At 35.5% G+C, this 16,034-nt stretch overlaps 2 protein-coding genes across 2 annotated transcripts; one reads left to right on the top strand and one right to left on the bottom strand.

The window, feature by feature from the left end:
• Positions 1 to 267: 267 nt before the first annotated feature.
• Positions 268 to 10,767, bottom strand: LOC116139258 (regulator of nonsense transcripts UPF2). The gene is made up of 17 exons (XM_031424937.1): positions 10,613 to 10,767; positions 9,618 to 9,708; positions 9,121 to 9,208; positions 8,327 to 8,529; positions 7,866 to 8,210; positions 7,468 to 7,572; positions 7,154 to 7,281; positions 6,299 to 6,475; positions 6,085 to 6,166; positions 5,019 to 5,342; positions 4,709 to 4,906; positions 4,493 to 4,594; positions 3,987 to 4,238; positions 3,680 to 3,898; positions 3,041 to 3,211; positions 2,463 to 2,648; positions 268 to 1,820 (listed from the first exon to the last, which is right to left on the bottom strand). The coding sequence occupies exons 2-17, from the start codon at positions 9,678 to 9,680 to the stop codon at positions 849 to 851; spliced, it is 3,615 nt and encodes a 1,204-aa protein (XP_031280797.1). The 5' UTR covers positions 9,681 to 9,708; positions 10,613 to 10,767; the 3' UTR covers positions 268 to 848.
• A 1,271-nt stretch (positions 10,768 to 12,038) lies between these two features.
• LOC116139245 (GDSL esterase/lipase At5g03980-like) lies at positions 12,039 to 13,077 on the top strand. The gene has a single exon (XM_031424916.1). The coding sequence runs from the start codon at positions 12,533 to 12,535 to the stop codon at positions 13,052 to 13,054; it is 522 nt and encodes a 173-aa protein (XP_031280776.1). The 5' UTR covers positions 12,039 to 12,532; the 3' UTR covers positions 13,055 to 13,077.
• Positions 13,078 to 16,034: the final 2,957 nt, after the last annotated feature.

The following is a 16,034-nucleotide window of genomic DNA, read 5'->3' as shown; positions in this document are numbered from 1 at the left end:
CTATATTTATGAGGTCTTATGTTCGAATTGTAGGAAATGTATCTATCATATTTGTGCAATTATCTTAGTCTATTGAGTTTGTAAAATACCCTGTAATCCTAAAGATTAGACAGACTCCAATGTGAGCTTGAAGATACCTCAAGCTCCAACGTAGACCTAGATACCTCGTATACTTCAAAAAAAAAAAAAAAAAATACCTCGTATACTTCAAAAAAAAAAAAAAAAAAAAAAACTGAATATAGAAGGTAACCCACTTATCACTACTAATTATTTTGATCAAACCCGTACATGAAATAAGCCAAAAACGTAGTATATTTTAACTTAAGCCACAAGTGAATTTCTTTATCAAGCCCATTTCTTTGTGTTAAAACATATACACCAGAATACAGCAAAATACTGATTAGTTTAGACGCCTATAATCTAATTACAGAGCACATGAATAGTCATATTTGCAAATCACCACTCCAACAATCATACGTTGCAACCTTCGTATATACTCATTTTGCTCCCACACTAAATAGCTCCTAACATGACAAGAAATCAGATATGTTTACCTTGCCAATACATTAAGGTAAACAGTAATCAGTAATCCTCAAGCTTTGAGGGCAGGGCTCTCGGCCGTCAGGTTGGGAAAATAAAATGCAGTTTTGAGTAAAATCTCTTCATCATCTAACTCACTCGATGAGACAAAAATTTATCGTTCGACAGCAAGCTCCTGATAAAGATGTTGTCATTCTAATTTCTTCCCAGATCAGAGTATTTTTCCCACTTGTTATAGATTCCACGTTCTATCTAAGGTGTTGCCTGTAAGTCAGAATACTCACACTTTCTCGTTTCAGTAAACAACTTCACTTTCTCCTGCCGTGATAGGTTCCACTCCCAGAATAATGGTGATACCCGTGGCGTGATCCACCAGTTCTCCTGGTGGTTCCTTCCCATGTGCTGCCACGGGTGGAAATTCTGCCGCTTGGTATCCAATTAGAATTCAATGTTTGGGTCCCCAGTCCATTGTTATCCTCTTCCCTATCATTGTATTCCAAGACCAGTCTCTTGATGTCTTGTTTCTCTTCCAACTCTGCAGCTTCTTTCTGTTTCGTGCTCTGCACAAGTGAACAATCCCGAGGAATGTACATTTGTTTTGTTTGTTGCTTGTTCCCACGCTTCACAAGAACTTTAACCTGAACCTCCTTGCCTTCTCCAGGGTCCTCATCCAATGCCTCATCACCACTTTCCCCTCCAACTGTTCTACCATGATGATCCTTGGAGGACCCTTCAAACACATTCATTGGTATCATCATATTTAAAGTAGGTCGGCCTCGTAGCTCTTGCTTGCGCTGCTCCATGCTCTCCTGAACGACAGCCCTAAGCTCCAGCTCAAAATTCGCTATTTCCTCAGGATCGACCTCTGCCTGCTTCTGTCTAAAATGAACTTCATCATCCTCATCAGAAGCAGGACCACCACCCTCATCATGCTCTTCCTCCTCATTGTCACCTTCTTCATCACGATTCTCTTCGTCCAACTCATCTTCTTCATGCCCGTCTGGGTCAATGGTGCCACTCCCAGAATCACTGTCACTGTCACCAGTGTCCTCGTGCAATCTACCATTTTCTTCAGCACTGCACACAGTATTTTGTCCGTTAGCAGAGCTGGCATTGGCAGCACTCCGGCTTGAAGGCTTTTCAGCGTCAGAATGCTTCTCACTACTAGCTTTTTCAGTTGATACAGTACGTTCATGCTCCTCTAGTTCTACAAGAGCTGCATTAACTTCTTCAATGGAAGAGTATCGTGTCATGTTGGGACGCAATTCCGCAAATAAATCCTGCAAACACTTCAATTTATGAGCTTATTTAATCACAAAGACACAATACTATAATCTCAAACAAATCTTGATGAGGCATTCAGAGAATAGCAAGGAATGCCAGCTTGAAATTAGGGGAAGATACAAGTCTTCTAATTGAGGTCGAAAGGTCATTAATCTTTGCAAGATCCTAGCTCAAGTATAATTGCAACCAAACCAAGTGAAGATTCTGATGCCAGAGGTGCCAAGATTTCCAAGCCAAATAGCCAAAGGTCATAGTTGATACCCAACTTGTTCAATTTCGATTATTTTTTCATAAGAAATGAGTGAAATTATCATATATGAAAAGGATGACAATTTTTATTCTGATAATTGAACATCTGTAATCAGTTGCAAACTCATTACACTGTTTGAGCAATTCGCAGACGTTCGCAAAGCTAGCAAATAAAGGGATGCAAAAAGGATAAGGTTTAGAAAAGCAAAATCAAGGAGAAACCAAATGATTTTACAATTAATAAGGTTGCCAGCAAACAATTGGGATAAAAGAGAAAAAAGCTGGGAGCGCGGACAGGGGAAGACAATATATCAAAGCACAGTGAATTCCCAAATTCAGTAGCATAGTTTCTTATATATTCAGTAATTAAAACAAGCTGTGTCACTAACCTGCAAATCAAATTCAACATCCAGCGGAAGCACACCCTTGCTGAGAATATACCTCTGGAAGTGTATCAAGAACCGATCAAGTTTCCTTTTAGAAGAGCCTCGGTCAAAATAATGCCCACAAGTCTCCAAAAGAGTGATAACCATCCTGATGCGGAAACAATCTTCTGGTGGATCCAGCACATCTTGCTAATGAATTATCAAAAGTGTATTACCATCCGAGAGAAAGTTAATTATCGATTTGTGACCAAACATGACAAAGATTATTTTATATGATAAAAGGAAAAAAATGAAAACAGTAATATATTAAAATCTTCTTAATTCTCTCACTACTGGTGCTACAAAGTTGCAAGCATTTTGTTTGCTTTGTAATTAAATTATGAAGTTCTTAGCCACAGATTTTCTAGCATAAATTCATCATGTGTCAATATTAGCTAGAATAAAGTATATATATACATACACATAGAAGATTAAGTGCTCCATTGACGAGCTTCTCCGCTTTTGTGGCCAAATTAATTTTCTCAAAACAATGATCATTGCCACGTGATTTGAACAAGAATATAGAAATAAATAATCCTTACCTCCGGTGTGCCATGACCGAAGACAAGAACCAAATAAAGTGTATCAAAAACAACAGATGAGTCCACGTGTTCATAGTTGTATAGCTCCCCTAAAAACCTCATATGAGCAATGCGTCTCTGCTGCATTCCATATTCATTCAATTCTAGCCCAAGCCTAATCTCCTCCAAAACCTGAAAATAAATGATGCAAATGTTATTAAAATAACAGAAACTTCAAAGACAACAGCATGCACATAGTCATACTGAATTGTTTAAGACTTAAATTACAAGCTTAAAGATGATTTTAGAGACTACTAAGCAATGATCAAGAATATACAACCAACTTATTCACACTAGATGCTATTGCATTTGCAAAATGTTATGACAGAAAAATCATGTGCTTTTGCTGGCATAAATTCCTTAGACCAGCATTTTCTACATTACATCATCCACATGCTTAACTTAGAAATTCTAAAACCAACATAATTATAAGCCAATATAAACAAACTGCAGGATCAATATAAACAAACTGCAGGATCAAATGAACATTAAAACAAAGATCAGGAATATAACTGAAAAAAACAATATTTCCTTGTCAAATCAAGATCATCCTTTATCAGGGACAACTACAACAAAATTTGGAATAATGAAAAAGCAAACCTCATCAACAACAGCTACAGCAAATTCATCATGATAGCGACTCAAACCAGCCGTGAGAGAAGCAATCAAATGAATCTGACCATACTTTCCTTTATGAACCTTCATAAAGCACTTCAAAAGGTACGACTCACAATCACTCCATGGTAATTTACGAAGTTGCCTCAGAACATGCTCAATGGAAGACTTATCAAGATCTGAAAATAATAACTTCCTGATATACTGCAAAAAGAATAAGATAGGTTAATTCCACAAATGAGATAAAAAATAACTGAATACATTGAAACTGTAACACGAAAACAATATATACCTGATGCAATGGTGGACGAACTTTAGAGACTCGTGCAGATCTTTCAGGCGGTTTGCACAGGTAGTAAGCATTTTCCACAAGAGTGGCATGCCGAGGATCCAAATTTTTGACATTCTTCAAGCGCATCAATATCTCCAGCATGTTGGCCATCCGTACAGTAGTTTCAGGAGACCGATACAGAAAGCGACCACATGTCTCAAGAAGATTGCAAGCCACATCAATATTATGATGGGTGAAATCATCTAAACAAGCCTGGCAGAAAAAGAAAGCAAAGATCATTAAGTAACATTCCACTAAGAATTATAAACCTCTGAAGACAAAGCAAAGAGGCTACAAGAATTTTGCCAAATATTACAACAGCATAATAACACAGCACTCATGCATAAAAATGGCTTAGAGGTCTGTATAAAAAGTATACCATGTCCAACACACAAAAGCATTCAAAAAGTACTTCATATCCACTAAATAATTGGAAATTATCTATAAATCAGTTACTCAGGTTATACCTTCAGGCAACTAAAAACAAGGCCAGCTGGTGCAATTTTGAACTTGCACAGTTCTCCAATAAACCTAATATTTCTGATCTTTGTTTCAATATTCATTTGATCCTGCGATGGTAAATTAGATTTAAGTTCGGAATGACATATAATTGACAAAAAGAATATTAAAAAACAGTTGACAAGATATATAAGAAGTTGACTAGCCATCCAAAATTATAAAACCTTTTTATTTATCAAGAAGTTGAACTCTTCCTCCAACAACTGTAAGAGCATGGTAGAGACATCCTTCATACAAGTTGACAGCGTGGCAACCATGCGTGAGTAGTATGGCAACAGCTCCAGAGATGTTCTGGGGACATTAAACGATGCCCTCACAAGCCTTTTTCGATTTGATTTTGAGTTTAAATAACAGAACTCCACCTGAAAGAAAAAAAAAAAGACACAATCTTCACTATAGATGTGCACATTAACACCAAAGGGGAAAGGAGAGAGAGAAATTTAAACGGTAAAGGTCTGAAAGAGGTATAATTACAGTCAACTGATCTATAAGGTCACGGCTGACACAGCCAGGGAGTCTCTGCAATAAAGCATCCAAATTTGTCCCTTCAACGCATTTAAGTTTCTCCTTTTCGGTTTCCCCTTTTCTATCTGGATCTTTTTCTTTCCCTTTCTCCTTGTCTGGATCTTTTTCTTTCCCTTTTTCCTTGTCTGGATCTTTAGCTTTCTCTTTATCCTTTTCTTCCTTATCCTTTCCCTTCTCAATGGTTTTTCCCTCCTGCAAAGGGCCAGAGTCCGCAGATATCTCTGCAGTATCTTGAGTAGCCAATTGACCTTGTTCTGATTCAGTAGCTGGTTCCTTACATAGGAAAAAACTTTGAATCAGCAATCCTCAATGAACCATTGAACTAATATTCTATAGCAAAGCTTACATACGCATTACATCATGATGCTAAATAACTAACGCTCATATAAAACTGTAAATGCATAATGTATTAATGCAGATCACACACAAGGCTCAGATAGAAGCTGACCAAGAAACAAAAGAAATCCAGTGTTTGGATCCAAATTCTATTGTGGAGCTAAATCTAGTATAGCTACCATTCAAACTTATCTTTATATTGAGGCAGATAAATGAATTTTCTGATTTTAGGAATCACGAAGAGTGGTATTTTCTGAACCAGTAAAAAACAAATAAGTATGAAAATGTGCAATTGAAGCCAATTAATTACTTTTAAGGTAATGTAAAATGTCAGGTATAATTTGCACATATTACAGAAGCAACTTGCACAAATGATCGCGTAACCCAAAAAACTTAAGCTCTAACACATCCCATTACATGCACTTGTACAATAACCAAATACAACCAAAACCACTAAAACAACCATAACCAAAGCACAACTTATCATAATTTAAAGAATAATATAAGGAGATTCGAACACAAATCCACCAAGTCAACTTAGCTGATACCAAATTAAGTAACCACTTAACCCAAAAAACTTGGGCTTTAACATTTTCAATTAATTATATGCACATCACAGTATTTTAACTCAGAAAATGGTCAAAGTCAGAGAAAAAGAGTTAAAATTCTGATTCCTTACAGTTGGTAGCTCTTGTGTCTTGGCAGATTGCTCATTCACTTTCGGCTCTGCTTCTCCCAGTAATACTGCTGGAACAAATGCTCTGGATAGAAAATAGATAAATTCTCACTCATAATTCAATCAATAGAAAATTTCTATAATTATTGACACCTATCCCCTGACAACTCTTCTTTATCTTTTTGATAAGTGAGTATTAAGTATACGGCAAAACAACCTGAGATCTGGTAAGCACTCGTAGAAAGCCCTAGTATCTTCATCATCCCACACAGCTTCAAGTACAGAAGGATCTTTTCCAGAAGCAGGAGAAGAAGCATCCTCTCCAGAAGCGACTCTAGTTGTGTGAACATCCTCTGGCATGACTGGAGGCTGCATGTCAAGTGCTTCAGCTAGACTGTAAAGCAAAAAAAAATTACAAGCTAAGTGAATTACAAAAACCAAATCATTTAATTAGAATACAAAAACCAAATCATTTAATTAGAAAACTTATTAATTACATGAGGATATCAAACTGTAACTATAAGGAAACCTGTTTTAAACCTCCTTACAGCAGTACGAAGGGAAAAGTAATCTTACTTGATGCAAGTGCTCAAGTGCAAACATGACAAAAAAATTTCAAGCCAACATTCATAATACAAGAAATTGGAAAAAAAAAAAAAAAAGTCCTTTAAACAGAAGAATAAGACAACACTACTTGGATGCAGAACACATCTCATTCAAACTCTAAGCACTCATATCTTTCTAATGGTGAGACAGTGGTCCTGCCTGTCTCTTGACATACTGCCTATGCCTATGGCAAAAAGTCTCCACAAATTGAAATGTAAAGAAAAAAATCAACCCACCAAGCATGAACTTCAAAGAAAAGCATTTAAAAGCTGCGAAAACCTAAATTTGCTTGTATAGTTAAATCTTGTTCAATTTGGATGACTAAATTCATCAACACAACTACAATGATCAATAAACCTGCTATATATTCTGACTTCAACCAAGTCAAACTAGACACGTAAATAGAGCAGTGGATGGAGTGTAATCAATTTTCCAGTGGCAAAGAAATGAAACATGAACTACTTACGAGGAGACATTACGGTACAACTGGTCATAAGATTTCCGTAGCTTTTCATACGAAGAGATATTTTCTTCACTGAGCTCTCCTTTAGCATTTAAGATTTTTGCATTTTCATGCTCCATTTGGCGAAGTGACTGTCAAGGATTAAAAATTAAACCAATTAAAGGATACAAAAAGAAATAAAATAGATAATCAAGCATGAAAGAGAATTACATTCTTAATCTGAATAATTGTAAATTAACAGGATCTGGGCCAATTAAACTACCCAAAAAAAGGAAAAAAAGCTTTGGATTTTATGCACAATGCTGCAAAATTCTTACAGTATGCTCAGACTGAAGAAGTTCTTGGACAGCATCATAATATGTATTAAATGCCTTCCTGAATACTTTCTTTTGGTCTGCTGTGATATTAAGGCCCTTATAAAACTGTTGCAAAATATCAGGCATATAAGTTACCAAACAGATCACAACTGCAATTTAACAGCAAAAACAAGTTCTCTATAAAAATAATTAAAAAAAGAGCAAAAATGCAATTGTCAAATGACAATATCAAAATCAATCAAACAGGGCAAGAATCAGATGATCACTACAAACATTGATTACTTTCCACTACAGCAACAAAAAGATTAGAGATGTCAATGTAATACCACTGAATCGCAAAGAAAAACATTGGATTTAGAAAAGTACAGATTATTTAAAAAGAAAAAACATAGTTTTACCTCTTCATAAATTTCTTGACCAGAGAGTGGAAGTCCTAAAAAAATTCTTCCTTGGCGAGCAAAACTAGCAAGGAGTGTCAAATTTGTCTGTGTGGTATCTCGGTCTTTTAAGTGTTCTACACTAGTAAGATCTTTGATGATATTAATGAAAATGCTGTTATCTTCTATAATTCCGACAAAGTACAGTTCCAAGAGGAGTTTCAAAGTGCTGCGCTTCTTCATGGCCCTCAAGTTCCTGTCGGCATCCATGTCATCTCCAGATTTTCCAGGAAAGAAAACTTTCAAGAGCCCTTGAATAAGGCTTGGCGAGAAATCTTTATATCGTTGATGAAGCAAAGAGCATATCTTTGAAAGCAGACTAAGAATTAGATACAGTACATAGGAGAGGAAAAATACGTGGGTATTACTGGTAAATACAGGATGTGATCACAGAAATTTTTGTTCAAACCCGTAAATGCTACCTGAGCTGCTGCTTGTATATCTGAAGATCTAAGCTTGGCATCAGAAATAGCTGTCACAGCTTCACTAACAAATTTGCTAAGATTGATACTTTTCAACTCATCCATCAGCCCTTCTCGCTGTTCCTCATTTATCTGCTTTAATTTTTTAATAATGGCTGTGTTGCGCTTAATGCTGGAGTCCAGGGTTCTGAGGAATCCTGAATCTGAAACCAAGACTGAACTTTATCAGATATAAGCTCCAGTGACTCATATAACTCCTGAAATACGTTCTTTAATCCAAAAGTTGTGAAAAGAGCATATCTTGTTCAATAAATCAAATTGTAGCATAAATTAGCAACGATGAAGTTAATTTCATAAGCATCACATATTATGGCATCTATGTTGGCGAAAAGGAGAAACTTTAAGATTCTAACAAGAATATTTTAGAAAATCAACCTACAAAGTGAATACAGCTCATCATCCAAATAAGTCCTCATGAATCGAGATTGCCATAAAAGTTTCTTATTAAAGCCTACTTATATTACAAATTAAAATAATCATACTTAAAGAAGTAAAAACTTTAAAACAACTACAAATATCAAACAAGCCAATTGCCAATATAAAACTAAAGCAAAATGATGTTCATAACCAAAACCAGTAACAATGAAATAAACTAAAGCTGCAAGATTATCAAAATATGCAGAATGGGGATTGTATCTCTTTGTGAGTAATCAAGAATGCAAATTGTATCTTTTCGTAATCAATCAATCATTAATTATCATATCTGACCATCAAACCGAAGAAATATTACAAACCTGGCCTTTCAGGATTCAAGTTGCTTTGGCGAAGAGCCATTTTTGCCTCAATTGATTTCTTAATTTCCTCAAGGCGAGCAGCAGCTTCCTGTAACAAAAAGAAAGTAATTTTCTGAACTAAGTCATTCGCATCTTTGAACAAATATTCATACAAGAATAAAACAAGAAGCAAGCAATAAATTCCCTCAAATTTGATCAACTTATTTAGGATTTTCAATCAATTAAGAGATCATAATCCAATATATCAGAAACATCAAAATGACCACAGGAGTAGAACAATCTAGCATTTAGGATCAGTTCCTAAATTTGATAAGAAAGACATAGTTTCTAGGTACCTGACCACTAAACAAATCTCAATTACGTATATCTTTTGCCAAATCAGAAATTTGGCCAAATGGCCTATTATTTCTTCTAAACTACAAACAGGGTACTCAACCAAGCAACAGAAAGGTCAAGTCACAACTCTTAAGCTTCAGTGTCAGTTATGCCAATCTCACCTCATCACCTTGCTTGTCACGATGTTCACCTGCAACACGATATTCATCTTCGTGGTGATCCATGATCCTAATGATATTCCCAAACAGAGACCTACATAACAATCAATAAAGGGATCAATTGGCAAACATTAGTACCTAAAAAGGGTTTTTTGAGAAAAAAAAACAGTATAAGAATTTTCTAAGTCCTCCTGATTGTGAGATAAAACAGTTCGACCTAAATCAATTTCACATGGTACAAGAATAATACCAATTACAGGGCAGTACCTAAACAAACATATTAACTATGTATTGAGCTACAGCATCAAATATAAAGAAACTAGAAAACAACAGAAAAAATCTGTTGAAACACATGACCATGGTCCCACACAATAAGGGCACACATTAACTTAAGTTGTACATAATGTAATACCAAGAAGAAAAACAAATTGGTTCAAGAACATAAGAGTCAAAAGTAGAAACTTCGAGTAACATTATATCTCAAGTTGCATTATTGTAAATAGAATGACAACATTTTTTTAAGCACTTCTAAAAACATACGACCACCCAAAGCTAGAAACTTTAGAACTAAACAAAAATGGACATCCACCCGTTTAAAAATCCTCAAGACCGAGCAACCTGTCTTCATCTGTCGTTCATTCTTCGATAATTGAAATTCCAAGCTACTATGAAATTTTTGTTACATGTCATAATCCATGCTTTATCTAACTATAAAAAAAAAAAAAAAAAAAAAAAAAATAAAATAAATAAATCTTCATCATCTAGAAGTTCATGAAACAATATTCATGCGCATACACAGTGATACCCTAAGAATGACAGTGATGGCATAATTTTCTTTCCATTTTCATTCAACATATCACTATAACGATTTCTCAAGAAATAAAAGGGAAAAACAAAACCCCTAGAGTGCTCAATTTGGAGAAAGTGAAAGGTAAAATTTCGAGGACTTCACGTAAATTCATAAAAAAATGATAAATTTGAAGGGTAATAAGACTTACTCAAACTGGAGACAAAGCCGATCGATGACGATGTAGATTCGTTGAAGCTTATAATCTCTGAAACAATTGTTTTTGAGCGCTGTGGAATTATTTTAAAAAAAATTGCATGCGTGGGCGCTGATTATGAGATTAGGGTTTACGTGATCGGAGAATGAACTGAAGAAGAACGGAGGGAGAACGAGAGTGGGTGAGAGAGCGAACGTTAAGAGCAGGATTGAGAAGCGGTTCGCATCTGGATCACTTGTGGTTCAGAGTATGGATTCGAGTTCGACCCGTTTAGACGCATGCAGTTGGGCCGAGCCCACTTTCTTCTTCTTTGAAAAATGGTATTGGGCCTAAGCTCACTTAAAAGCTCAATATTTTTGTTTAAGCAAGTGATTTTTAGTCCATCAAATTCATCGGTAGTTCCAAATTCCAATTGTGGGATAATTTTCTCCCCAACTTTAATGATATATTTTCATTAAACAAAAAAAAAAAATATATATATATTTGAATAAAAAAATTGTTTCAATGATTTTGAAGATTCAGAGTTAGGGTTTATGATTAATAATTAAAGTAAAAATGAAAAGAAAAATATAAAATAAATTGCAAGTGTATTTAGAAAATATTATATCATTATTAATAATTTTTATTAAGGTTAAATTGTCTAAACGAATAAATATTTAAAAATGAGGGATAATGCACCAAAGTTAAAGTAACATGTGTATCAAGGTTTATTTATTTATTTATTATTTTTTTTATAATTGAGGGTGTTTAGGCCAGCTTATCCGTATCTCAACTAATCCCTAGGACTTTAAAGTTAATGATCGAGTAAGTTTCCAGTGGCCACCTCTATTAGATGCGGAGGTGGATCGAACTCAATACATCTTGAGTAATATACCCAAGAGTTCTAGTTGACCCTCGACCACCCACTGGTGTTTGTGCATCAAGGGTTTTTATTTTGTTTGAGATTTCGATAATAATGCATAAATTGACTCGACCCAAATTGAAGGTTCTAAACTGTGCGTCGATAAGTAACACCAATGTTTAAGAGGTTGAGTGTTTGTGAATTTTTCTAATAATAATAATAATAAATGTTTAAAATAAAATAACTAAACCAGCCCTAACGATTTAACTCCCATGGTAAATTATCAAATCCTAGAAAAATGATCGGGTAAGCTTCTAGTGGCCACCTTTATTAGGGATCTAGGTAGATCGAACTCAAGACCTCTTGAGTAATACTTCCAAAAGTTATATTTCCAATTAAACCTTAGGCAAAGGATCCTGAATCCTAATTAATTACTACTTGTTATATTAATTATTCCCATAACTACAAGTCTACGAGGAATCCTAATCCTAATCAATCACTACAAGGGATTCTCAAATATATAACGGAATACCCTTTAATCTCCATTCCATTATTAATCTTTCTCTGTTACGTATAGAGTGTCACAGCCATGGTTTCTTCCACTCGCAAAAGCTCCCCTTTCTTTCCCTCTTTCATCGTTCTTTCTTTGTTATTATCTTCTTCCTTTATCACTGCTTATGGTGCTCAACCATCAGTGGTGAAGGGTTGTCCATTTAACGCCGTATATAGCATCGGCGTCAAAGATTCTTCTACCTCTCCCCCATGGTCGATCAACTAGCTTCTATCTTCCATCTCCCTCCTCCAAAACCCTACACAAACAAAGACGACGGCAAACTACACTACGGTGCAACCTTCGCTACCGAAAACTTCATCGCTTTGGGTAAAAATTTTCTTCAACGAAGAGGCGTTCAAGTTTCATCCCCGACGCCTTTACCGATTCCTTAACATCACAGCTTATTTCTTTCACCAATTATCTTAGTCCCATCTGCTTTACTTATCCCGAGTGCCTGAAAAAGCTCGAAAGGGCTCTGTTTGTGGCGGATCTTGGAAGCAACGATTACAAATACGCGTTCATGAACGGCAAAACACCTGAAGAAGTTCAAATTTTTATTCCATCTTTGCAAAAAATCATCGGAACTTTGGAGTCGGAATTGATAAAAGCCGGTGTTTCCAATATCTTAGTCCCTGGAATGCTACCATTGGGTTGCTTCCCCGGCTATGTTTCTCTACTTCATAACGTTGATCCAACCGATTTTGACGCTCACAATTGCCACATAGGGTTGAACAACGTTGCGATCAATTACAATAATCATGTGAAGGAGAGTCTTTCTGAAATGAGAGACAATCGTTTTTACTCTCATGCTCTTTCTGAAGAAGGTGATCGTCCTTATAGTCAGACTCTGTATGGGGACTACTACAATGCTTTCATGGAAGTTCTTCGTGACAACTCCAACAACCCAAAGGCTTTGTTTCATCAGGACGGGTTTCATCTCTCAGAGAAAACGAACAAGTACATTGTGGGAAAGCTGCTCAGCGGAAACAACTTTTTGCAGCCAGAAATTCACCTTCCGGACATCACGCATTGTGTTATGTAGAAGCTTCATGGAGATCCTTGTTCAAGTCGTTTGTTTATCACTTTGATTCTTGTACTCTGTTTGATAGATGTTTAAGATCAGAAACATTTGCTGTGTAGCCTTTTATTAATTATAATATAAAGATCCATTTTTTTCATATCAAAATGCAGCATCATTCTTTTCCATATCTTCTTTTCAAGTTTCAATATAAACCCTTTATCAGAAGCTTGATTATGTTAGTGCTAGCATTAGCAATGCTAGGAGGAGATCTAATCTGATGTTTGTTTTTTATTTTGTTTACAAAGGATTTCATGATTTTGTATATAAACGAGTCTTTTTTTTTTTTTTTGTTTAAACGAGTTGTCGTTCATTACAAATTCTTTGTGGTAAGTATCAAATAGGTCAACTAAGAGTCAGAGATGTAAGGGCTAATATGATATACTCTAAATCTATAGGGGATTAACTGATATTCATGACATGTTGCCTAGGAAGAAACCGACCTGTCGATGGTACTCTTTGATAAATATCATCTATCTTCCTCGGGGTAGACCTGGCAAAATGGTCGGGTGGGCTGGAAACGGGCCCAAAATGATTAGATCTAAATGGGCCCTAAAATTGGACCCAAATTCAACCTTATACGGGTACAGATGGACCCATGGGTACCGGTATTGTTTACTCCAGTTTTGAATTTCGAGAGCACTTACACCCCCACAATTCTTGAAGTTTTCATTTTTACAATCACACCCACACAATCAACTATTACAAATTCAATTCAATTCAATTCAGCATAAAAGTTCACAAATTAAACCTGCAAATACAGAAGGCAAAACATACCATGAAGGTCTCATGAGTGAAAAATAGTTCCACCTTAATTTTGTCGAAAATAGAAGTTGCCACCCCTTGATCAAAACCAGGATAACTTTTGTATTTTCAGGAAAAAAAAAAAAAAAATGTGGGAACATGTATTGCACTCGTCTCATATATTTTTGGGTGGTTCCCTTGTGAAATACCCCACAAAAATATACATTATCTTTCACAGGTTTCTCAGTCTAAACTGTGACACTGCCATTCAATTCAATCTTTATCCTTGATGTCTTTCAGCAAACCTTTCTTTTCTTTTATCGTCGTAGTTGACAACAAAAGAGCTCTCAAAGTTTTCTTAGAAAATAAAATCTAGAAATAGCGCCATTAGACGTGTGAAGCTTTACTTCTTTGACTTGTACAGTTCTTTGAGTTGACACTGGTTTTAAATTTCAGTGAAACTTTAAAAAACTTGAATCTTTGACTGAGTAAAGGAATAGTATAGATTTAATAAACAGAATAGCTACCCCATTGCAATTGCATACTCTTTTAACATGTTGAAATTAACCATATGAGTATCAACTGAAACGTGCATTCCATTCTTTTGACTCTGATTAATGCATCATTTAACAAAGGCCGGTTTCCCTTTCTTCATATTTGCTGTTTTACTTTCTGTGACTCAAATTTTTTATCATATTTCTTCAGCCATGTGTTTCTAAACAGATTAAAACAAGGTTCTCAAAGCAAGATCTTGACTGCTCAGTCGGAAAAAAAAAAAAAAACAACCGGTATCAGATGGTGACCCCAAAGATGATCGGAGAAAATTAAGTCATGGCCTTGCCCCACATTATATACTGTTGCCTGGAGGGTGTTTGACTATCTAAGTTTCTAGAACTTTTAAATTTTAATATTGTTTGGATACTATGAAGTGAAGCCCTTCAATCAGAGTGGGGTTGCTCTTGTCACATCCGTTGACTGGTTTTGTAATAATATTAAATTTTGAAGTTAGACTTGAATGGCTTTTCCTTTTTAATGCCCTTTGAACCTTTATGAGTTTTGGATGATGTGGTCCTGACTTGTCTGCGACCTCATATTCATCTACTGACTCAATTCGAAGCTTTTATATTCCTTCTTTTGTCAGCAAAGACCCTTGTGGGTACTAAAAAAATAAAAGGAGTCTAGATGAATTTTCACATACCAAAAATACATATGGTACTATGTGGTAGTGACAAAAATAAAGAATTCATTCTAACAGATGTTTTACAGTAAAAGATTGATGATGGCGAAGTTCGATCCTAACTCAGGATGAACGCTGGCGGCATGCTTAACACATGTAAGTCGGACAAGAAATGGTGTTTGCAGTAGTTAACAGGTGAGTAACATGTAAGAACTTGACCTTGGGAGGGGAATAACAAGTGGAAACGGCTGCTAACACCTTGTTGGTGAGGCAGTAACTTATTAAGACAATGATGTCCTAAAGGATGATGAATCACATTGGAACTGAGACATTGCAGAATGAAGATTGAAGCTTTCGTTTTCATCTAGAAGCACAGCACTGATTGGGGACTTTCAAAACTCTTTTTGGTTATATGGAAAGAGGTGAGTTTGACTCTTTTGAGTTTTGACAGATCCTTTTCACCAAACATCACCATATACGTATCTTTCCAAAATCCAACTGTTAATTTTTATCCTTTCCCCATTCCTTTGCCTTTGGCAAGTGGCTAAAATTGGTGTAGATAATTGTGGAAAATTATGCACTAGATTTTTGTAATTGTGCAGGTGTTTAATATGGTCATTAACTTGATAAATATATTATAATTAGGAATCTAATTTAAATCCCATCTTTGTAATCATCTCTTTAAAGTGAACATCTTTTGGCGTTTGACTAAAGCTTTCTTCCTACTGTAAAGAGTGACACCATTGGTGAAGTGTATTTCTACAAGTCCATGAAATGCGATTTGAGTCCATTCTCATGAAAATGAATAAAAAAAAATACAAAAATAACAGCTGTCCGAGACTCTGATGCACTGTTTGATGTCACCATAAGCAAACATTAGAGAAAAATTTCATCTTCTTATTAGAATTTAAGATGTGTTCACACTGTGTAGAAGCTTTTGACCAATAAGGAAATTTTGTTATAAATAAACCTCACCAGTCTGTGGCAGTCACTTGTTTCACTTCATTCTTCTTCTTTTTCCTT

Source organism: Pistacia vera, unplaced genomic scaffold (genome assembly GCF_008641045.1).
Source record: "Pistacia vera cultivar Batoury unplaced genomic scaffold, PisVer_v2 Contig35, whole genome shotgun sequence".
Classification (NCBI taxonomy): Eukaryota; Viridiplantae; Streptophyta; class Magnoliopsida; order Sapindales; family Anacardiaceae; genus Pistacia; species Pistacia vera.
This window is presented reverse-complemented; position numbering and strand designations above follow the sequence as displayed.